The sequence below is a fragment of the Dasypus novemcinctus genome, chromosome 2, assembly GCF_030445035.2.
Source record: "Dasypus novemcinctus isolate mDasNov1 chromosome 2, mDasNov1.1.hap2, whole genome shotgun sequence".
In the NCBI taxonomy this organism is placed as follows: domain Eukaryota; kingdom Metazoa; phylum Chordata; class Mammalia; order Cingulata; family Dasypodidae; genus Dasypus; species Dasypus novemcinctus.
The window spans coordinates 180,226,858-180,251,298 of NC_080674.1; the positions used below are offsets into that span (position 1 = coordinate 180,226,858).

General features: G+C 35.5%; 1 protein-coding gene across 1 annotated transcript; it reads left to right on the forward strand.

The window, feature by feature from the left end:
- The first annotated feature begins 235 nt into the window (after window positions 1-235).
- Window positions 236-23,563, forward strand: SPDL1 (spindle apparatus coiled-coil protein 1). Its single transcript, XM_004468193.4, has 12 exons — window positions 236-361; window positions 3,823-4,004; window positions 6,063-6,239; window positions 8,753-8,947; window positions 9,537-9,686; window positions 9,792-9,890; window positions 9,965-10,075; window positions 11,952-12,092; window positions 16,515-16,618; window positions 17,210-17,397; window positions 19,835-20,174; window positions 22,670-23,563. The coding sequence occupies exons 2-12, from the start codon at window positions 3,846-3,848 to the stop codon at window positions 22,815-22,817; spliced, it is 1,812 nt and encodes a 603-aa protein (XP_004468250.1). The 5' UTR covers window positions 236-361; window positions 3,823-3,845; the 3' UTR covers window positions 22,818-23,563.
- Window positions 23,564-24,441: the final 878 nt, after the last annotated feature.

A 24,441-nucleotide genomic window follows, 5' to 3' on the forward strand; every position in this document is an offset into this window, starting at 1 on the left:
ACCTTAAAAAGCACAGACCAACAAAAGCAGGACACCCCGAAGACAACCCCAAAATCCAAACCCGGGAAAACTCGACCAGGCAGAGAATTCAGTCTGCGCCTGCGCCGAGCGTACCCCTGGCCATCTGCACTTGCGCAGTTGCTTTCGGGGCGAGGCCCTCTGTCGGGCGTTCCTCTCTGTTTTAACTCTTTGGGAGACAGGGGCGCAACTTCTCGTGAGATGTGCGAGCTGTCGCGGGAGTTGCGTTCAAAAAGGCCCGGCGCTACCGGTGATTGAATGAGCAGGCGTTTGCATGGTGAAGTGGCCCCCGCGGTTACGCATCTTCAGCACGAGCCACCGGCTGCAGCGGCAGGGGAACGGGGTGAGGAAAGAAGTAGGGGTAAGGGGCTTGGTGGGAGGCAGGTGTGCAGAGAGTGGTGGGGAGCAGCTTAAGGAGGGCCCCTGGGGCGGAGACAGCAAGGCCTAAGAAACCCGGGGTCTCGGTCTCGGCCCAGGCCTTTTAGGAAAAAAAACCCGAAACAACAAGTTTCGAGCGGCTCTTAATCTAACGTAGGCTGCCTCGCCACGCCCCATCCCGGGGGAATTTGAATAAATTTGGCCGGGTCGGCCGCCTGGGCCGCATAGTAATAAACCACACTAGCTCTGCGCTGCCCGGTACGTGGCCGCTAGCCCCTGTGACTGGCCGAGTTGAAAAATGCTGTAAGTGTAGAATACGCACTGGATTTCGAAGACTTAGTACACAAAAAAGGCGCATGTCATTAATAATTTTGTAATGATCATGTGAAATGACAATATTTTTGATGGATTAAATGAAATACTATTAATTTTACCTGGGTTTATTTATTTATTTTTTACTACGGAGACTTAAAAAAATTAAAACCATATATGTGGTTCGCATTATCTTTCTCTTTGACAGACTAGACAGCTGTGTGCCAGATTCTGCCTTAGTTGGTTTTCGTCCATTATCTGATTTAATCCTTTTAGTAACCTTTTAGGTAGGTGGTGTTGTTTAAAAGATAAGGCAGCAGAACAGTAAGTTGTTTAAATTCATGCTGCCGGTGAGTAGTGGTTAAGAACGTACACAGCTCGATTCCTAGAGGCTCGTTCCTAAATGCTTTGTACAGGGTATGTTGTTGACAAGCGTTACAGCAGAATGGTTAGGTGCGCTCAGCTATGGAGCTAGACTCAGGTTCCCATCTGACCTAGCCACTTACTAGCAGGTAACCCCGGCAAGTGACTTAACTTTTCTATGCCTCCGTTTGCACATGTGTAAAATGGGGGAAATACCTTTTATCTCCTGGGGCTGCTGAGAGGATTATATAAGTTGTATACAAAGCACCAAGCACAGTGCCTGACATATATTATTAGCTGTAGTTTTTGTTTAAACCTGGTTCCATCTCTTTGCAGCTTATCCATTAAATTTCTGCTGAAATGTCACTTCTTCAGAGAAACCTTTCTTGTCCATATCCCTTCCCCTCCCTGCATACACATACCCCACTACCCAAATTAGGATGCCTCTCCCTTATTATGCACTCAGGTAGCACCATCTTCTTCTTGCAATTATCACATTTGTAACTTTACTGTTCAGTTATTTGATTTGATTGATGCCTTTCTACTAACAGACTATAAACTTTAAAAAGACAGAGATACTGTCTCACTTTGGGGTCACCATTATGTCCTCAATACTAGCACACTGCCTGACCCATAATAGAAGTTCCAGCAAGTCTTTTCAATGAATTAACCTTTTCGCTTCCTTGGATATTTCTGATTGAGGTGTCTTGAGGCTAGCTCCATTTTTTCTTTGGTAAATGGAGATGTACAATAGTACTTAGATGCATCAAGAGAATTAAATGAGGTAATGCATTTGAGGTACACTGCCTAACAACTGGTAAATTCTCAATAACTGTTTATTACTAGAGTTCCAATATTTACCTGGCTTGTCCACCTTGTACAGCTTTGAAAAGGTCTTATGTTTTAGAGCAATAACTGCCAGCCCTAGGTAACATAGGGTACCTTCTCTTCTCAAAGTCTGTATCTCCCCTATCATTCTCAGTTGAAGACCCACGTCTTAACAGGGTTTAATCCTTGATTCTTTTCTTTTTAATTCTGCTCACTCCCTTGGTGATATCAAGGATTTACGCTAACTTCCACCTTTATATCACCAGCCTAGACCTCTCTCCTACTTAGATATCCAGCTATGTATTTGACATCTTTCATGTTCAAATCTGAACTCCCGATTTTCCTTCCAAAACTTTCTTTACTCAAGAGTTTTCCATGCTTCTGTTGATGTGAATTCCATTCTACTGGTTGCTGAGGCTAAAGCCTAAGAGACATTTTAACTCTTCTCTTTTTCACAGATCCCACATTCAGTTTATCAGAAAATCATGGCTTTATTTTCAGAATATATACAGAATCGAGCCATTTCTTACCACCTGGTATGCTACCGCCCTGCTCTGAGTTTTCATCTCACCTGGTCTCCCGGCTTCCAACCTTTCTCCCCTTCAAACTATTGAACATAGTAGCCAGAATGATCTGTTTAAGATATATAAATCTTCTACTCCAGATTTTACAGTGACTCCACTTTTCACCCATAGTAGAAGCCAAAATCCTTCAGATGGCCTTATCTGCTCACTCTCCCTTATTACCTCCTGTGCCCTCACTACCATCTTGTTCACTCCATTGGACTCCTTCTACCTCAGGGCTTCCCCTCTGCCTGGAACAACCTTTCCCTAAATAAAACCTTCCCTAACATGGCTAATTTCCTCATACTTTGCAAGACTTTGCTCAGAGGTCACCTGAGGGTTCTCCCCTTTCTGCCCTTTATTTTAAATTTCATTCTGGTTACTCTATTCCCACCTCTACTTTCAAGTTCCTTATCCTGCTCTATTTTTTGTCCCTGTTTCCACTTTCTAAAGGACTTAATTTTTAGAGTATTTATTGCTAGTCTTCCTTCACTGAGATTTAAGTGCCATGAAAGAGCAATTTTGTCCATTTTGTCCTCTAATGTATCTGATGTGCCCAATAATGGAACCTACAACATAGGACATTCAAAAGTATTTGTTGACTAAATGACGACATTGACTGGAAACATAGGAGAATACTCTAGTAATGGCCTGACATTCTTTAAAGGCAAAGCTAAATTTGAATCTGGTTTAAGAGGCTGGGACCAAATAGGAAAGGATGATGAAATTGAATTTCTATATATAATGTTTAAGTCCTGCCTTGAAAAGCTAGAATGAGCACAGTGTCCTTAAATTTCCTCTAAACATAGTTTTTATTTTTGTATCCTCTCTTATGAGTAACTGAGAAAATACTAGTGCGTCTGTTTACAGTAAAGCAAATGTAATGTGTGAAGGAAGTTAATGCTTGTGTGGAAATTTGTGCACATCATAATCCTTTGAACATTGTTCAAAGTTTCCTTTTTATATTTTAGGTAGCAGTCATGCTACAATAATGCTTCTTAATTTCTTTTCTTTCACTGTTCTCTTAATTTTAATTACCTGTATTGTCATATAATCGAGGCCTACCCTACCTTAGCATTTAAGGAAGATTAGTGCACTGTAGCTGAACAGTTTCCTGATGCTGAATTTCTTAGAAACAAAATTAAATGCATTTATCTTTTTTTTTACTCTGATTTGGTCTCAAATCTGGTAACAGAATTGCCAGATCTTGCTCTGGAAAAAAAAGATGCAAAGTTAACTACTTACAGGTCGGAAAGAAAATCTTAATATATCTTTATTGGGCAATAGTGTTGAGTGTGTGTGTGATTATTGATCTCATTATATGGAGAAGCTCAAGCAGTTTATTTCCTCTAAAATACAGTAGGCTAAAAACAGGTAAAGAACATGGAGGCAGATATAATCACAGATCTGCGATGCAAGCTCAAAGAGGTTGAAGAAGAACGACTAAAAGCTGCACAGTATGGTTTACAATTAGTGGAAAGCCAAAGTGAATTACAGAATCAATTGGATAAATGTCGTACTGAAATTATGACTGTGACTGAGGTAAGACTCTGGACTTCTCTGTTACAAGGGTGTGTTTAGCTATCGAAGTTTTATCTTATCTAGCAATTATTATTAATATTATTTTCTGTTCTCAAGATTTTAGATCTAGTCCCTACCCACACAGTAAAGGAGAATGAATTAAATGAACTAATATTCTTTCCAACCCAGTGTATTCAGTGTTTGAAAAATCAGGTTATGTTTGCCCTGTTTACCACATATTGGATCTTAGTTTTTGTCTTTTTGCACACTTCCTAGGTATCCTTATCTTGTTTCATAGCTTTAAATAACATCTGAATGCCCCGTGACACTCAAAACTACAAAAGCACTTATTTCTCCCTGAAGTCCAAACTTACGTATTCACCTGTTCACTGGTAGACTCTCAAACTTACATAGACAAAATACTTAATTCCCTGCATACAGACCAAACATCTTGTAATTTTCATTAGCTTATTTAGTAAATGTAATAGCATTCATCCAGTTGTTTCAGTCAGAAATCTAGATTTCTTAGATTCCTTTCCCTTATTTCTCACATTTAGTCATCAACAGATTTTCTAAGAACTTGACTTAACAAAACCTCTATCTAATCTACTATCACACTAGTCTAAAACAGCATCATCTCTCCCTTAGACTACTATGGTAGCCTTCTAACCTGGTTGCCTTCTTCCATATTGTCATTCATACAATAAATTCTTCACATAGCAATCATAGAGGTCATTTAAAAATATGCAACAGATCGTGTCACAGCCCTGCTAAAATTAATACAAAGCCTTCTGATTATACTTAAGGCAAAATCCAAGTTCCTTCGTTGGGTTTGCAGGTTCTTATGTGCCTCATCTCAAACCCTTTGCCTTGTTCTTAGCTGTACTAGTTCCACCTGTGGGCTTTACACTACTTGTTGCTTCCTCCTGAAATGTTCACTCCCTTTTCTTTGTGGATTGAGTTCTCTGATGGTTGAGGTTTCAGTTATGTGTCTCCTCAGCTTGGAGGCCTTCTTTGACTGTGTAAAGTTAACGCTACTTGCTCTCTTTTAACTCTCTGCAGAATTAAATTATAAGCTCCATGAGAGAGAGAATCTTGTTTGCCTTGTTCACTGTTGTATCCCTAGTGCCTGGCACACACATATTTATTGAAAGAATGAATAAATCAGTTTTATTTAATAAATACTGAGCAACTTATATTAAACTTGACTCTCAAAATGGTAAAATGGCAAGTAGAAATAACTAACGGCAACCCTTACTTTTCCATATACGATTCTTGACTAAGAATGCAATACCAAGTCCTAAAGGTAAAGATTATTAATCTAAAAGAAAATAATACTGTATTATGCTCCGTTGTTTTGGGAAGTAATTCGTCAAATTTAAGCATTAGTTCAACAATTAAGATTCTGCTTGAATTTTTTATAGAAAGGCTTATGGGGGAATAATATGAATGTTTCAAAATTTTTTTTCTTATTTGACTTAATTTTATCCTATTATTTAAAGCATGTTGAAGGAGTTTGAACTGATGTCCTTTTATCTCTAAAGTTCCTTGTTAGTCAGCAAAAGCCCTCTTAAATATTACTTCTGTCTCAGCACTGTATTCATACTGATAGTCATTTTGTGAACATTTCTCAGGTGACTGCCTTCAGAAAGTAAGTGCTAATTCAGTATTTCTCCTTTTTACCTGTACCTTTATTTCTTCATTTTGTTCAGAGGTACAGGTAGAGCATCTCATTATCAAACCAAGTATTTCTCACTAGGAAATCTTATTTGCCATTAAATCATTTTTTTTTCCTATCACACATTATTTGACATGTTGACATGCCATGAAGCACTTTTCCTTCCTTGGTAGAGCAAAGAAGCAATTACCATATCCTAGCATGGACTTAAACAGTCACAAAATGCCCCTCTGAGGTTATTAAGACTAATCAGCTATAAAGTCATTCCAGGTTCAGTGTATGGTTGATATGAAGAAAGTAAGTGTGTGACACTAGGAATGAAACAGTTGAAGTTGAGAACTGTGTATATGTGAGAATTTAAGCTATTTTTATTTAATTGAAGTAATTGGATCTGTTTTCAGAATTATGAACAAGAAAAATACACTCTTCAGAGAGAAATTGAGCTCAAGAGTCGAATGTTAGAAAGTTTGAGCTCTGAATGTGAAGCTATTAAACAACAGCAGAAAATGCACCTCGAGAAATTAGAACAACAACTGAGCAGAAGCCATGGACAGGAAGTGAATGAACTAAAAAATAAGGTTTGGAATCTTTGTATTTCAGAGCAAGAATCTCCCATGTTTATGCTGCCATCTGTAAACTTAGGTGAAGATTTTCTTGAATATTGCCTACACAAAATAACTAAGATCAAAGGGTCATTATCTTAATGTTGGGCGCGGCAACATTGAAAAACAGGTGTTTACCAAGGGACTTTTATAAATAATATTCAACTAATTAAATACAGTATTTAATTTTGGTAACTGGATATTTGTGATGGAGTTTTGGTTTCACTGTCACAGGTACTGACCAGCATGCCCTCCTTTTTTACAGTACAGAGTATAGAAGTCTTCCAGCCTTTACTACAACTAGTGGTATGCTTTTTAATTCCATAAAAGAAAGCAGTAGTTTCTGAAAATTGATATGCATTAAAAATTGATACTATTTGCTTTTTTAAGGTAAACTAAGAAATGTGATCCAATTCTCACAGTAACTCTGTGAGAATACCATTATTCCATTATTATGTTTAGATAACAGTTGAAAAAAACGTTTAGGGAGATTGAATAAATTGGCCAGAATTACAAAGCTAGAAATTACCAGTCAAGATTTGAACTAAGGCAGTATGACTCCATAGCTTGTGTTACTGAGTCACTGTATTTAATATAAAGACACATTATATTCACTCCATATCAAGCATAAATACAAAGTAGACAACAATTGTTCAATTATCTATTCCCTTTTGCCACCCACAGCTACCACCTATACCTACAGGTTACTTCAAAGAAAGCAGTCCTTTGATTGTGGCTCATCTTTGTACAAAGTCTACTCTGACTTCTCCAGACCCCTTTTTACCAAAACTTTCCTGACTTTTAGGTTTTCTCAGAAGTCTGTTTTCCAATTTCAGTTTTTTATGTAGCACCTCCTAAGATTTTTCCCACATCAGTGTACCATCTCTGCCATTACTTAATTTGTCATTAAATTGACCCATTTTCTAAATACCATCTCATTCTAAGTAATGATGTCAATGAAATCATATATTCAAGCTGGGTATATTTTTCCTACTGTACAGTAAAATAAACTATCAAAATATGCTTTCATGTAATCATTAGAATGATGGTGCATACCACTTTTGAGATAGTAGTTTAGGTTTTCTGAAACTAATCTGGGTTGAGACACTAATAATTGATAATGATGCAGCATATTTTTTTCCTGGATATTGTTTTCATTTTAGCAGTAGCTTTCATTACCTAAAAAAAAAAATAGATTAGGAAATATTTGGAGCCTGTGGCAAGGCCAGTTATAGAATTGGCTTCTTTGGTGGAACACAAGGTCAGTCAAAAAGTATTTTCAGTCCTGTTGATATTCTCAAATCACTTTATATATTGGCTGCCTACTCTCGTTACTTGCATGGATTATTTATACGTTTTAAAAAATAAGGTCTGTCACTGTCTGTTAAATGTTTCTAGCCTTGGACAAATAGGAAATCCCAATATAGTCTCACCATGCAGTAAGTTTAGATCAATCAGTGATGTTTTTCAGAAAGATGTTTTTTTTTAGCATGTGATTTGGTTAAATTTTTATTTCAACCATGAAAATAGAAAAGGGAAAGAAATGGAGCTAAGAGGCTTTTATCTTTTATGTGTCATCTTAGAGATCTAGGAACCCTCTTCAACACAGTTCAATTTAATTATAGCAACTATGTACATTAAGAGAAAGCTTTTTTATTGATAACAGCTACCAGTTAGTGAATGGTAGGCACTGTGCTGAATGTTTTACCCCACCTCCCATTTGAGCTTCACGGTAACTCAGTTGCCATCATTTACCGGTTTTACATATGAGAAATGAGGCTTGCTTCCCCAAGGAAGTAACTTCTCCCAGGAGGGATTTAACCTAGACTTGACTCTATAGCTTTATCCCTCCGCTATACTTTTGTTCCCTTTAAGCTATATAGCTTCAATTTCCTAAGATTTGGAACTATGGGACCTTAAGAAAAGGTAGTAAAATAGGTTTGTTCAGCTGGACTGTCTTCCAAAAAAACAAGTTATCCTGCAGCTATCAGAGCAGTTTGTATAGCAACTATGTCTTCTGTTGAGTCAGTTACCTTTTTTTAAAAAATTTCTCTCCCCTTCCCTGCCCACTGCACCCCTCCCCCCAAGTTGTCTGCCCTCTGTGTCCATTCGCTGTGTGTGTTCTTCTGTGTCTGCTTGTATTCTTGTCAGTGGCACCAGGAATCTGTCTTTTTGTTATGTCATCTTGCTGCATCAGCTCTCCGTGTGTGCAGTGCCACTCCTGGGCAGGCTGCGTTTTTTTCGCGCTGGTCGGCTCTCCTTATGGGGCGCACTCCTTGTGCATGGGACTGCTCTACCCGGGGACACCCCTTTGTGGCACAACACATCAGCACTGTGCATGAGCCAGCTCATCACATGGGTCGGGAGGCCCTGAGCTTGAATCCCTGGACCTCCCATGTGGTAGGCCAATGCTCTATCCATTGAGCCAAATCCGCTTCCATGAGACAGTTACCTTTTCATTCATAAGACTGTGATTTTTTTTTCTTTAGTTAGAAAAACTGAAAGCTGAATTAGATGAAGCTAGGCTTAATGAAAAGCAGCTGAAGCACAAAGTAGAACATCAGAAGGAACTCCTCTCTTGTAAATCAGAGGAAATGCGGATAATGTCTGAGCGTGTACACGAAACCATGTCTTCAGAGATGCTGGCCCTTCAAATTGAGCTGACTGAAATGGAAAGTATGAAGGTAATTTTTATAGCATGTGCTATGTTAGTTTCATTCTTTCCTTTTTTTTTTTTTAACCTTTACATGTTTTTGTAATAGCCCTTAGGAACTAGTTTTAAGGCTGAAATATTTTTTGGTCCAACTTTGATCTGATTAATTTTAAAATGTTTTACAGAGTTTTTAAATGAATTACTTCAAATATAGTATAGCTTTAGATTACATGATTATGTAAGGCAGGCTTTCCCTATAGATTAATGAAATGTTTGGAAAGATTTAGAGCCATTAATTGTGATCCTAGTTTGTGTTTGTAAAAGTCCAATACAAAATGTTGGTGCAGTGGAAGTTGAAATGCAGTATGCATGTGAAATAGTTTTTAATCCTTGCTAAGTTTAATTAAAACCTTAAGTTAAAAAAAAAAAAAAGCAATCTCTAGAACCTTTTATTTGGTTCTCTGCTGAAAATTTCAGTAATTTTAATTATTTTATTACTTACCTTACAACCTTTGGCTAGATTTTTAGTTTTGGGTGTGAACCACCGCTATGGGATAAACTGATTAGCTGTTAAATGAAGGATTAAGACAGTTTCTTCTTTTTCAATTCCTGTTGATTAGACCAACCTCAAAGAAGTGGTGAATGAACTACAGTACAAACAGGAACAACTAGAACTTCTTAGTACTAATTTACTGCGCCAGGTTGACCGACTTAAAGAAGAAAAAGAGGAACGAGAGAAGGAAGCAGTTTCTTACTATAATGCCTTAGAGGTATTATGATTACAGTATCATCTTTATTGTCTTTTCTAATTTGTTATAGGCTGTTTTCTTATTAATCTAATTTTTGTTTGCTAACTGATATTCTTTTGAATTTAGAAAGCTCGTGTAGCTAATCAAGATCTTCAAGTGCAGTTAGACCAGGCGCTCCAGCAAGCTGTGGATCCCAATAGTAAAGGCAACTCTTTGTTTGCAGAGGTACTTATAAATATTCTTATGAATAAATTAGCATTTCACATACAAGAACAATTAAACATGTTAATATTTTCTAGGTGGAAGACAGAAGGGCAGCAATGGAACGTCAGCTTATTAGTATGAAAGTCAAGTATCAATCACTAAAGAAGCAAAATGCATTTAATAGAGAACAGATGCAAAGAATGAAGGTATAGAATTATCACCATCAAAGGTGTAGTAAACCTATTTTGAATCTGCCTTACATGTACAAATATGTCAAAGAAGCCATTTTTTTTCTTTCAAAGAATGTACTTATATAGTTATTTCTAGAACTGCATGGTTTAAGAAAATATTTTAAGGTGATCAAAAAGATCCCATTTATATTTTATTTTTAAAAAAGTAAACCCTAGAATAAAGATTTAGTAGTATATATTTAGCAAAACTGTTTTTTTGTTTTTTAATTTTTTTATGGTTACTCACTAGTTTTCCCAGGGAGGTATAAAACTTTCTTGTGGAATGGGTGAAAAAGGAATTTAAAAAGTTTTTATTTCCTGCTTTTGGCCCGGATTCTTTCTGAGCATACCCCTAAGGTTCCTGCTTTAACTAAAGCTAGTTCTCTACTTCTCCCACAAGGGCTTATTATGGAGTGAAATTTGAGGATTTTGCTAGTCTTCATTGTAGGCAAAGAGGGGGTAACTGAAAAACAAATATGGACATTAGGAAGATTTCAATATTGTACCAGTCCTTATAATCCTGACTCCTTATTTATTATACCTGACTCTTCTACAGTGGTAACTGGAAGCATGGACATCTTCCTTTAATTCAGGATAGTGGGATTTTTCAAAGAAATAGGAAAGGTCAGTGATTAAGCTTTTGAATTCAATGAACTTGAGGTTGAATCCTAGTTCTGTCACTTGCTGACTTTGTGACCTTGGACAAGTATTTTAACTTTTAAGAGCATCAGTTACCTCATTTGTAAAGTGAGTGTAAATAATAGAACCTGAACCTTAGAATTGTCCTGAGGGTTGAGCATTTGTCAAATGCTTGACAAATAGTAAGCCTTTATTTAATAAATAATAGCTCTTGGTTTTATTTCTGAGGATTTCCATACTGTGCTGCCTCATTTACTGAGACTGCCCTATTTGGAAATTATTTCTTTGTAAATCTTTTCATATCTACTGTTTGTTTTCTTTCAGTATTTGTTGGGCCACTATTCTTAATTCCCAATGTTCCCATGAGGTCCCCTGCTATCTTTAGAGACTGGTAGCATTATGAATTGTTTTAGGCTGAATGTGCCTGGCCTCCAGTCTGAAACAAGAACAAAAAGGATGTTCTTTAAAATGTCAAAATCATCTTTCTCTTTTCCTCTTAAACACACCTGCAACCTTGTATCTTTGCTTGCTTTATTCAAAACTGTATTTAAAGTAATTGATGCTTTCTAGAACTCTAGAACTTTTTGAAGTTAGAAAGAAATGCTAGGTTTAGTTTCTAGTTAACTTCCTTCTGATTACTTTGCAACTCCAGGTTTAGGTTTAGCTGTCATAATTAGGTAAGGTGATTCCTACTCTAAAAAAATGTGGTATATTAAGGATTGTATCAACGTCCTTAGATTCCCTTTTATCTTTGCTTTTCATTGTCATTTAAGAATCTCACATTTGTGAATGTGAGTAGATTAATAATTTCTCCCACTTAATATAATTGAAGTTAATTAAAATTTTTGAGAAACTCCATCAGACTCTTACATGTAGTGCATATGATGAGTGCAACATTTGGCCAGGCTTATTTGCCTATTATGTGACCTACTTCTGGATCACTGCCAGGCAGTTAAATTTTGTTTCAGCAAAATTTCAAATATGTTATAGACTTAAATATCACTCATAGTTAAAATAAGTTAATGTTACATGATATAGCAAAAGTTTTTGATTAAAATGTTTTCAACTTTTTAGACTAGAAATGGCTAGTTTAGTTTCTAGGAGTACAAAGTAATATAATACAAAATATTAATTTTACCAAGTATATGATTATCAAAATCTTCTTCTCCATCACTGAATTTTATTTGGGGGGTTTGTAAATTTTTTTTTCTAGTTGCAAATTGCTACGCTGCTGCAGATGAAAGGGTCTCAATCTGAATTTGAGCAGCAGGAACGGTTGCTTGCCATGTTGGAACAGAAAAATGGTGAAATAAAACATCTTTTAGGTGAAATTAGAAATCTGGAGAAATTTAAGGTATGTGTGGCACCTTTAAAAAATGCAGCCAAAGTTCAGTTTGATCATCTTACTACTATTAATTTGAATAGGTTTCTTTATTATATAATTAACTTTCTGTTTCAGTTGAGAGTGACCCAATATTTAAATTATTTTTCCTCCTCTGGTTTCTTTTTGCTTTTCATTGTTTTGGGTTGTTGGTTCTTTTAGTACAGCCAAACTACCCTAATTCATTTTTGTGGTTACTGTCTAATTATTTTGTATAAGTATACCTCAAAGTGTCCAGAACTTCAGTGAATTTTAACATATGGATACCCATAAGTAAATATTCCCTAGATCATGATGTTGAATATATCTAGCACCCCAGAAGGCTCTGCCATATCCTTTTAAGTGAGTACCCTCCTCCTAACATTGTCTCAGCATTACATTTACAAATACTCCTGAGCTTCATATAAATGGAATCATTTTCCTTAATTGTGCTGGCACTCAAATCATCTCATATTTGGCCAGTAGAAGCCCCTCTTTTTTGTGAGTACTCTCTTATTCTCTGGCCCCAGATTCTTTGAGCATTTCGTTCTCTCTAGCACAATAAGATATTCCTGGCTCACCTGCCTCAGCCCTGGAATCAGCATTTCTGCATGGAGCACTGGCTCCTAATAGTAAAGAACCTTACTTACCACTAGGTATACTTATTGCTACTGGCATGTCATTGAATCTAGACTCTCTCAGCTGACAGTAGCTAGATGTATATGTGTTTACATTTATATGTATGTATATATTTATGTTTACATTTATACATTAATAAAACCTTGCATTCATACTGATCACCCCAACTTAAGGCTAATACCCTAAGGATCATTCCTTAACCCTTTTCAGTGAGAAACATGGCTCTTACTATCTTCAATTTATTTGCTTATTTGCTCAGTCCTAGAATGCACATTATTTTGCAATTACTAACTTACTGTGTTCTGCTTCCCATGTACTAGGTCTTGGGCTCAATCCCTGGTACCTCTTAAAAAAAAAAAGACCAAAGCAAGCAAAAACAAAACAAAAAGTTACTTGGCTTTGTTTTTTTCTTTTTCCTCCCATACCCCCTTGTGTATGAGTATGCTACTAGTTTGAAAGACATGTTTGTTTGTTTTTGTTTGTATTCTCTTTTTTTGCCCCTCTTCTAGAATTTGCGTTTAATTCCCAATATATGGAAGATTAACATGATTCTAGAAGTGAGGTGTATAAAAAGAGGTATACTTGGAGAAGTTCCCCTACCTCCCATCCTTTCTACCTCATTCTCATCTTTCTCTATGTTTTTACCCATCCTTCATAGACAGCCAGTTTCATATGATAATGGTTTACTTGTCCCATGTCTCTTTTTGCAGAAATGAGCAGGTATACATATATTTTGTTTCTTCTTTCCTTGAACAAAAAATAGTGTATTATACATAGTCCTTTGCACTTTCCTTTGTATCATTTAACAGTATATCCTGGAACTAACTTTGGCCCAGCTTAAAGAGATCTATCTTTCTCATTCTTATGTACCACTACAAAGAATTCCATTGTATGGATGTGTTGTAGTTTATCCATCCTCCTCTGTCTGGACATTTAGATGGTTTCCAGTATTTTGCAGTTGTGAACAATGCTACAAAATACATCTTGCATATTTGTACATTTTCTTTTTTTTTTTTTTTTTTAGATTTATTATTTATTTATTTCTCTCCCCTTTCCCCCTGTTTTCTGCTCTCTGTGTCCATTCACTGTGTGTTTTTCTGCATCTGCTTGCTTTACCAGGTGGCACTGGGAAACCGCATCTCTTTTTTGTCACATCATCTTGCTGTGTTAGCTTTCTGTGTGTGTATGGTGCTACTCTTGGGCAGGCTGCACTTTTTTCACGCAGGGCGGATCTCCTTATGGGGCGCACTTCTTGGGCGTACGGCACACCTAGTGGGGGTGCCCCTGTGTGGCATGGCACTCTTGCATGTGGCAGTATTGCACATGGGCCAGCTTACCACATGGCTCAGGAGGCCCCAGAGATCCAACCCTGGACCCTCCATATGGTAGGCAGACACTATCCTTTGAGCTACATCCGCTTCCCTGTACATTTTCTTATTGGTAGCAGTGTATCCTCAGGGTTAATTCTAAGAGTGGGATTGCATGATCAAAAAGTAAATGCATATGTAATTTTGTTAGATGGTCCCAAACTTTCCTTCTTACTGCTTATGCCAATTTTCATTCCCACCACCTATATATGAGAGTGCTTATTTCCTCATACCCTCACAACAGAATGTTATCCATTTTAATTTTTAGCAGTCTTATATATAGCAAATGGAGTTTAGTTTTCATTCATATTTCTTTAGTTATTTTTTTTTTTAGGTCCTTTGTTCTTTATTATACTTTTTTTTTTTCAAATTCTACTCAATTTATTCATTTTTTTAAAAGATAATTACATTAAAAAAATATGAGGTCCCCATTCGCCCCCACCCCACTGTTCCCCCCCCAATAACACTCTCCCCCATCATCATGTCACATCCATTGCATCTGGTGAGTACATCTCCGGGCATCGCTGTACCCCATGTCCCGTGTTCCAAACCATAGCCCACACTTTCCCACGTTCCATCCAGTGGGCCATGGGAGGACATACAACATCCGGCAGTTGTCCCTGGGGCACCACCCAGGACAACTCCAAGTCCCGAGAATGCCTCCACATCTATTCTCTTCCTCCCCTTCCCCGCACCCAGCAGCCACCATGGCCACTTTTTCCACATCATTGCCACGTTTTCTTGATTATTAACCACAATAGTTCATGAATGAGGTTGAACTTCTTTTCATATGCATAAGGGATTTGTATATTTTTGTGTGTGTGTATGTGTAAATTGGCCATATTTTTTACCCATGTTTCTATCAGGTTTTAGTTATTTTTTCCTCTTGACTTTTGAGAGTTAAATATTAAGATAAAGGATTTTAGTTCTTTATCTGTGATACGTCTTACAAGTATTTTCTCTCAGCTTAATTTAATTTTGCTATGTCTATCGTGGTGCTCCTTTTTGTTGTGGTGGTGGGTGGGTGTTTTTGCTTTTTTAAATGTTTTGCCATGCTTTTGTGTTTATTTTTGTATGTAATCAAGTTTATCAGTTTTTTTTATTACATCTGGATTTTAAGTCATAACTAGGAAGCCCATGTCTACACCCTGTTTTTAGAGGAATTCAACTATGTTTCCTTCTAGTACTTGTATAGTTTTACATTTAGAGACCTAATCCCCATTGAAATTTGTTTTTATATATGATGTGAGGCATAAATCTAATTTTATCTTTTTCCAAATAACTATACAGTTGTCCCAGCATCATTAAAAAGTCAATCTTAGCCCCAATGATTTGAGATGTTACCTTTATCATATATCAAATTTCCATATATACTTGAGTATATATCTGGATTTTTTTTCTGTTCTATTGGTCTGCCTATCTGTGTGTCAATACCATACTTTTTATTTATTTATTTTTCCATACTTTTAATTATAAAGGTTTTATAGTATGTTTTATCTGGTAAGGCTATTCCCACCCCCACCATAATAGCTTCTTTTTCTTTTTTTTCAGTGTTTTCTTGCATGTTTGTGTTTCTGTATATACATCTTGTCTAGCCCCCCAAAAAAGCTCATTGGTATTCATTTAAGATTGCAAAAAATTTATAAATTTAAAATTAATTAAAAGAGCATTAATATCTTCTCAGTAAACATTTAGTTAGCTAATTAAAGCTTATAAATGACAAATTTTTATAAACAGTAATCTTTTAGACATTTTAAATTGTAAAGTGCATCATAAAAATTTTAAGTTTATGTAAGTTTATTTCATTGTCTTCTAAGAACTGGTGAAAGTTCTCATAATTTGGTTGAATTTTCAGCATATCAATTGAAAGACCTATGTGGCCCATCAATGAGCCGAGCACTATATTTCAAGGATTTTGGTTTTAAATCAGGTTTTTTAACCTGCAGTCACTGAAATTGTTTGCAAGTTTTGGACAGATTTACATCATTTTTTCTCCTACAGAAATTGTATAGTTTCCATCAGAATCTCAGAAGAGTAGGCACCAAAAACCCCTTAAGGAGCTCTACTCTTTTTCATGTTTTTTCTAATTTATGATTTTGTCATACAGGCCAGAATTAAACCCATTGAACATTTGTTTTTTCCATCTTAAGCCATAGGAATCTGAATCTTGATTCAGATTCTCTCTTCTTCATTTATTAACCCATGGTGAGCCAGTTTCCTAATGCTAAGTGAAGAATGTTAATACTTGTACATACTTTAGAAGGTAAATGAGGTAAGAGTGTAGTGATTAGCAATATGCCTACCATAGATAAGCATTTAATAAATGACAGTTACATTGCTCTTACTAATAAATGTATACTAACTTAAATTGCCACATATTTTAAATAATAAAAATTGTTGCTTTCTTTAGAGTTTATATGAAAGTACGGAATCTAAACCTTCATCCAGCTCTGGTGTTCTGGAAGATAACACTTACTATACCGATTTACTTCAGATAAAACTTGATAACTTAAAGTAAGTGTCCAAATAAGGTAAAGGGGAAGATGAAAACTCTTTTCATTTGCTTAAAATAAAGAATATTAGTGACTGAAGAAATTTTTTTTGAAACTGTCAGAAGAAAACTCCAGAAACGAAAGGCAACAAAAATATCTGTGTGCAATACATGAGACTTATTCATGATAATTAGTGCTGATTATTGAAGAAAAATACTTGCCTTGAATGAATAATTATTCTTTTCCTTTGTGTTTAGTTTTGTACATTGGTAAGGAAAAAGAACTTTAACAAAGAAAATGTTTTTATAGTTCAACTTTTTCAAGAATAAATTTCACAATTTAAAACTTAAAAAAAGAATTTATGCAGCATGCATAAATTTGGAAAATAATATTTTCTCCTGTTCTATATGTCCTTTAGAGATACTTTTATTTGGAAGTGCTGTTGTTAAAGCTTATTTTAATTGTTTATTGTTTCTTTGTTAATAAACATCCTAGGGAAATGTATTTTTAACTAAGACTTCAAATATACAATAAAAGATTTGTGGTAATTACTAATTCATTTATATTGTATGCTATTTTAATATTTCTTTGTTCTCCTTTTTTATTATAATAGCAAAGAAAATGAAAGCACTAAAGGTGAACTGTCTATACAGCGAATGAAAGCATTATTTGAGAGCCAGCGGGCTCTTGATATTGAGCGAAAGCTTTTTGCAAATGAAAGATGCCTCCAGCTTTCCCAAAGTGAAAATATGAAACTGAGAGCTAAATTAGATGAATTAAAGCTGAAGTATGAACCTGAAGGTATTTATGCCGTGTATATTTTTGTCTTTTAAATCATGAGTAGCTCAGAGAAATTATATAATTTTTTTTTTTGGTTACTATGGCTTATGCAAATCCTATTACAGAGTAATTTGTGGTTATGTATCTGTGATTACTAAAACAAGTTGTTACACACTGTATAGGAAAATATTAAAAGAACTAGGTATGCATCAATATAGTATGTATTCCTTTTGGATGTCTAAATTCATCATACTGCATAGTAGAACCTTGATATTTGAGACTTGCCCATTTAAGATTGCAACATCTTATGTAACACCAAACAGTTTTACTTTTATTGAGACAGGAGCTGTTTGGGAGCTGAACTGGTTAAGATAATTTGTTTGAGAATAATAGAAAACCTAAAATAATGGGGAATTAATCAAGATAGGCATTTATTCCCCTCCCTGATTAGAGTCTGGCAGAGGCATGCCGGGGCTGATGTAGCACTGCACCATGTTGGGAGCCAGGCTTCTCCTGTGTTGTTGGTCTGCATGCAGCCCATTGAGCAGAATTTAGTCACTGGTCTCTCTCACCTGCCTACAAGAAGGCTGACAAATGCAGTCTTTTATTTATTTATTTATTTTTATTATTTTCTCCACTTTATCATAGATTTCACCTGTGTAGGCATCACACAACCTTCCTCTCCCTGCCTGTTTCCTTTAAGCCTACTGTCCAGCTTCTAGCTTTCTGAAACAGCTTGATTTGCTCAATTCATATCAAGAGAGGTCATGTAGTATTTGTCTTTCAATGCCTGACTGGCTTCACTCAACATAAGGTCCTCAAGATTCATGCATGTTATCCTGTGTGTTAGTACTATATTCCTTCTTACGGTTGAGTAGTATTCCATTGTGTGTATATATCACATTTTGTTTATCCATTCATCTCTTGATGGGCATTTGGCTTGATTCCAACTTTTGACAATAGTGAAAAATGCTGCTATGAAGATTGGTGTGCCTACAAATGCAGTCTTGTTTCTCAGGGACCATATTCCCAAGTAAATATTGAGGCTTCTACTATTAAGGCGGAACAGTAGAACAGATATTTGGGGACAACCAGCAATCTAATCACTAGATAGCAAATAGCCTAACCATACAGTCTCTGCATTTTATATACAATTTTCACTGAATGTAAATTTAATAGATAAAATAAAAGCCTAAACATGAAGAAGCCTGAGAATGTGATGGTTCTTAGACCAAAAAAAAAGTTTTGACACATGGCTTAGGTTAAGGATTCTCAGCTCTTTTTGCCCCTATTCTGTTCACATTCCTAACACCCTCTTTTCATTACTGTCTCAGTGACTGTGCAGTGATTCTCAACAGTAATGGGGAAGTTGTCAGGAATAAAAAGATTTTTATATAGCTTAAAAAGTGTTCTTTTTCTCTCATCCCTTTTCTTCCCCCTCATCCAATAACACCCCCCACCCCCAATTTAGGGATTATCCATTATGAATTTCAAATATCTATTGAACTGAACATAACTAAGCGATGAGAAGAAAAATGATATATCCAGATGATGTGGACTTCAAAGGAGCAGTACAAGAGAAAGGGGAAATGCTGATCTAAAAGCAGCAGTGTGGAATGAGAACACCAACTCCACCTCTGACCATGGGTCCTCAGACTTCACTAACATTTTGATTTTGAAAATAAAAGATACATTATTACAGGGATGGGGGAAAAAGTATTAAGAGTACTTAATTCAATCACCATGTGTTTGGAGTTGCATAAAGAAGAGAATGGTATTAGGCCATGGGGATAGAAGACTCTTGCGGTAGTCCCTGGTAAGACACGACATGGTTCAGACTGGGTATCAGTGGTCAGAAGTGATCAGATTTCGGGTATATTTTATTGGTGAGACTAATAGGCACAAAGTTACCAGTATTTAGAGTTCAATCTGTTCTTTTCATTTAATCCTTATAACAGTGCTGAGTTAAGGGAGTGCTTTCGAATCCCCATTTACAGATGAAGAAAATGTAGCTCAGAGAGATTAAGTCCTTGCCCAATTTCGCCCATCTCCTAAGTCTTAATACTAGGATTTGAACCTGAACTTCTTGACTTTTTGCCACTGCATTCTCATCTCTGTGCTGAGGTCTTACAAACACTCCTCCAACTTTTATCAGAATACCAGAAGAAAACATTAAGTGTTTATTCCTATAGTCAAATATATTGTGCCCCCAAGGAAAAATTTATAGCCAAGTGATCCTTAAAAGATAAGATAAAGTTAATGGAGTCTGTGAAAAAGAGAAAGGATAACAGAAATGATGTGTTTCAATCAGGAGATGATTAGGTTTTTAAAAGACTACGAATAAAAGGAAAAGAAAAAGAGTGTGTACATATAATAACTAGTTTTTTGCCTTTTTATATGGGTTGTATCTTTTTTTTATTCATTGAATAAATTTTTTCTTAATGGCTTTTATTCTTAGAGAAAATTGAAGTGCCTGTACTCAAAAAGAGGCGTGAAGTACTGCCTGTGGATGTAACCACCCCTAAAGATGTCTGTGACAACAGTGCTGTCAGGGAAGAAGCTTATAGATTGCCAGTTCGGAAAGAGGAGGCGCAATCGCGTCCTAACAATTTAGAAGATAGCAACATGCAGTTAGAAAAGACAGTTTCTGTAAACACAGTAGTCAGTCTCTCTCCCAACAAAAATACGTCAACGGATATGCAACTAACGAAGGAAAAGAAACGTGTGAAACTCGTTGGGGTTCCAGCCGACTCTGAAGCCTTAAGTGAAAGAAATGTAAACACCCCTCACTCTCCCAGGTCAGTGTCCTTTTTTCCTCAAGGCCACCAGCACACCTCTCCATCTCTTCTCTCTTGCTGCATGAACTATGCTATCTGTTTCTGTATCTATTTTCTTAGTATTGCATGCAGTGTACCACTTGCACCTGCCTACCTTCAACTTTTCCAAAACCTTAATGAAGACTAAAATGATTGCAAGGAGAAGGATTCCTGAATAAGAGGATTATACTTTTGTTAAAAGATGCTTTTCTGTTTGATGAGACAGAATTATCACCATCTAATACATCTCTGAATGTTTTGTTGGTTTGAATAACTGGACTGTTATTTTTTTCGTGGTTCAAGAAAGACAAATTAACTTACTTTCTAAACATGCTTTCCAGTAGTCTAGGGAATTTCAGCCTTTTAAAAAACTGTTGGGTGAAATTTTGTATTGAAATTGTTTCATCCTAAACCTTCAAGAATGGGCTTTGATACATATTTTGACATTTTTAAATATCAAAGACAATTTATTTTCATTCTACACCAAAACTTCAAAGCCTCTAGTTTCTGCATAATTGAGTTTGTGATTAAAGGAGAAAGTGTCAGACACTTCAGACATATGTCTGAAGGAATTAACAATTTAAGGGCCTTGTTCTTTAAAAAAATAATAACAACAGAGGTCAGAAGATAAGAGGAAGTGAATGGAAGAGAAAGGTAACAATGGATGAGGCTAGAGTGGTATATGAAACATAGTTTCTGAATGTATACAGCAGGACCAACAGTGAGGAAAAAATGAATGAGGGAAATGAAGAAGATAAAAAAAGAAGGAAGTCTGCATGCAACCGACAGATGCATTTGAAATAAAATATCTTGGGGAGCAGCTGTAGCTCAAGCAGTTGAGCACCTGCTTCCCACATACAAGGTCCCCAGTTCCATCCCCAGTACCTCCTAAAAATGAAAACAAGCAACAAACAAATGAAAAAATGACCTCATGGAAGCCGATATAGATCAGCGGTTGAGCAATGGCTTCCCACATACGAGGTTCCGAGTTCAATCTCCAGCCCTTGTACCTCTAATAATAATAATAATAAAATAAGAGAGCCAATGTGACTTAGTGGTAGAGCACTGACTTTCTACATACGAGGTCCCGGCTTTAATCCCTGGCCCTGGTAACAAAAAAAAACAAACACAAATAATAATGATAAAATATGTTTAGACATTTAAAAAATTAAACCTATTGATGTGAAACTAGCTAACTTGAATTGTGTCTTGTGAAATGAGATCTTTAAGGTACTGCTAGGGCTATAACAGTCTTAAATAGAGAGGTAGAGAATAAGACATTTTACTACTGTGCATTTGAGTTGAAATAGTAAGACACATCCCACCTTATGTATAAGGGCTTCCTTAAATATTTTATCTGGATTCTCTTCAAGTCTTCAGCGCTATGGAATGTAGTACTCAAAAGTGAAAACACTTCAACAATGTTAGCTACTTACTATTATTATAATAAAGAAGGGTAATTTATTACTCCGTTCCCTGAATTTCTATATAATCATGTTGTAATTTACAAGTCACATAAATTAAAATTTTAATATACTTGAATGATACCTGACATACAAGTACATGGTTTCAAAAAGTTCTGAAATGAATTCAGCTGATTATGCTTGTTTTATGTAGTTCATTGTCTAAGTATGCTTGACCATTGTATATTTCTGGAGATGGATTTCCAAAACTGATCAGTGCAAACTTTGCTATCTATATTGTCTTCATTTCTTTTTCTGCCCTTTTTTGCTTGATAAAAATTACTTAAAGCAGGTGTATGTAGCTACTTGTTTAAATCAAGTAGCACATTGGGAATTTTTTTGTCTTGCTACTTGCACAAAAAACAAAATACTACAAAACATTTGTTTTTTGTGTGTGTGAGTCCATCTGCTAACCTAAGATGTTTCCAAACTTTTGTTTTTTGCATGCTTAAATTAGACACAATATTCTAAGATAATTTAGTAACAATATATACTGGTCTTCTTGGGAACTTCACTAATGCATGCTTTATAGATTTAATTGATGCTCTTGCTGTAAAGAATCTTTATAGGCCTTTAAAAAGTATCTTTCCACTGTTCATTTTTTCCTAAACTATCTTTCTACTAGCTGAAACTTAATTTTTTTAAGCAAGTAGACATCCCCAAATTCCATGTTATTTTTATCTTGCACTTTTTTCATGCTAACATTAAAATACTACTTTAGTATTTTAGTTGTGCTTATCACGATAGATACCCATCATATTTTAACTCCTTGATTTAGGCCTTTTCATGATAACATTTTAAAAATTAACCCTATTGATATAAAAAGGTTCTTTTAGACAGGCTGTGATTTTGTTTTCTTATTAGTATTGGAATCAACTATGATTAATTTTCCTTTTATACATTAAAAAAAAGAAAAAAAACATGCTTTATTGGAGGCCCATTATACTAGGAATTTGTTTCTTTACTTTTTCTTAACTACCTTTGAATTCAGAGTGGATGCTTTAATGCCTGTAGGTTAGCTGCTGAATCAAGGCTTCAAACAGAAGTTAAAGAAGGGAAGGAAACTGCAAGCAAATTGGGAAAGGAAACTTGTAAGAAATCACACCCTATTCTATACGTCTCCTCCAAATCAACTCCTGAGACACAGTGCCCTCAGCAGTAAAGACTTTCCTTAATAAGAATAAGGTACAGCTTACCGAGATGGTTGCTATGGAGCCTCATTAAGATTGTCTTTATCTGAAGTATTCTAACTTTGTGGGTGCTTTTTAATGCCAGGACCTTGCATTTTCACGCTTTGACCAAGTGTTCAAAATTTGGTTGTGATTCTAACCTGAAGAATTCCTTAAGTAATGATCCTCCATGGAGCATATATGAATCACAGTGAATAAACTACAAACAGAAGAAAATGTTATAATTAATGTAAATCTATTTGCTGCATTGTATGTTTTTTTTAAAGTGTTGTGAACAGCCAGTAACTTAAGTGACTTACTTTCAAAGCATATATTTGAAAAGAGAACACAAATCATATTTTCTTATATACTTTTTATGAATTTAGTTTTTCAGTGGTATGTTATAAAAATAGGAAATCTGGTTTTAAAATATTTATTATTTTATTATAAGATTTTGTCAGTGTTTAAACCCCCATGTTCATCTTTGTATTCATAAACACATTTAAAAATTTTATGTATCAAACATGAAACAGTTAATTTTGAAATGTAAAATAAAACTGCAATAATTTTCCCGTTTTCCATTTTCTTACCATGTGTAGAAAACAAGTTATCAAAAGGGAATAAAAAGGAAAAAAGAAACTTCAGAAATTCTGAATTCCCTGATACACATTGTGTGTGTGTATATACACACACATTTAATTCTAAAATTTGCAAATAAAGATCCTTTAAGCGATTATAACCTGGTCTGTAACTTAATTTCATATGTATATATTATAGGTGGGATCTGCTTCAATTAGATGAGTCTATTGAAATAGTTAAAAGGAAATTGCTTCTACTTTCAAAATAAATAATAAACTTATTTCATTTTAGTCTGCAAAAAGGTTACTATAAAGAAATTAGAATTTTCGTATTAAATAATATCTCTTGCAAAAAGAAGCAGCTGAAGACACTGGGAAACAAATAATTTTAAACTAAAGATATCAATTGAGTCATTATATTCATATTACATATTACAGAATATAGATCAGTATCTTCTGACTTTGAGTTCTTACCAAGAGCTCTGTGTTAGGGATACAAAACTAATCCCTCAGAACTCACAGCTTAATGGACCCATATAGACAAATAGTGGCAGTGATGGTACTACTGAAAACAGTTATATGTAACATTGAAAAACTCTAATGGACCAGGTACTTTTCTAAGCCTTTTTCATGTATTACAACTTTTAATTCAGTGTCTTGGATATTGTATTTACTTACCTCCCTTTATAGATGAGGAAACCAAAGCTCTACAGAAGTTATTTGTCTAAGGTTGCAGATGTTGGTAACGATACAGAAAATTGAAGAGTGGTAGTGACTGTAATAGAAGCATGTACAAAGTACTGTAGGAACAGAGAAGAGGAAACAAGGAGCCACTTAGAAGCTTTATAGATTTTTGCTATCTGAAAGCTGAGTCTTAAAGATTGTTTTGGAGAATTCCTAAGACACAAAGATAATGTTGCAGATAGGAAAAAAATAGCTGTTCAAAGGATAAGGGTATGAAACTTTGTCTGTAATTCAGCAAGCTGAAGACAGATTTAGAAATGGCTGGATGTACAGGGTTTATAAAAAGCAGTAGTAA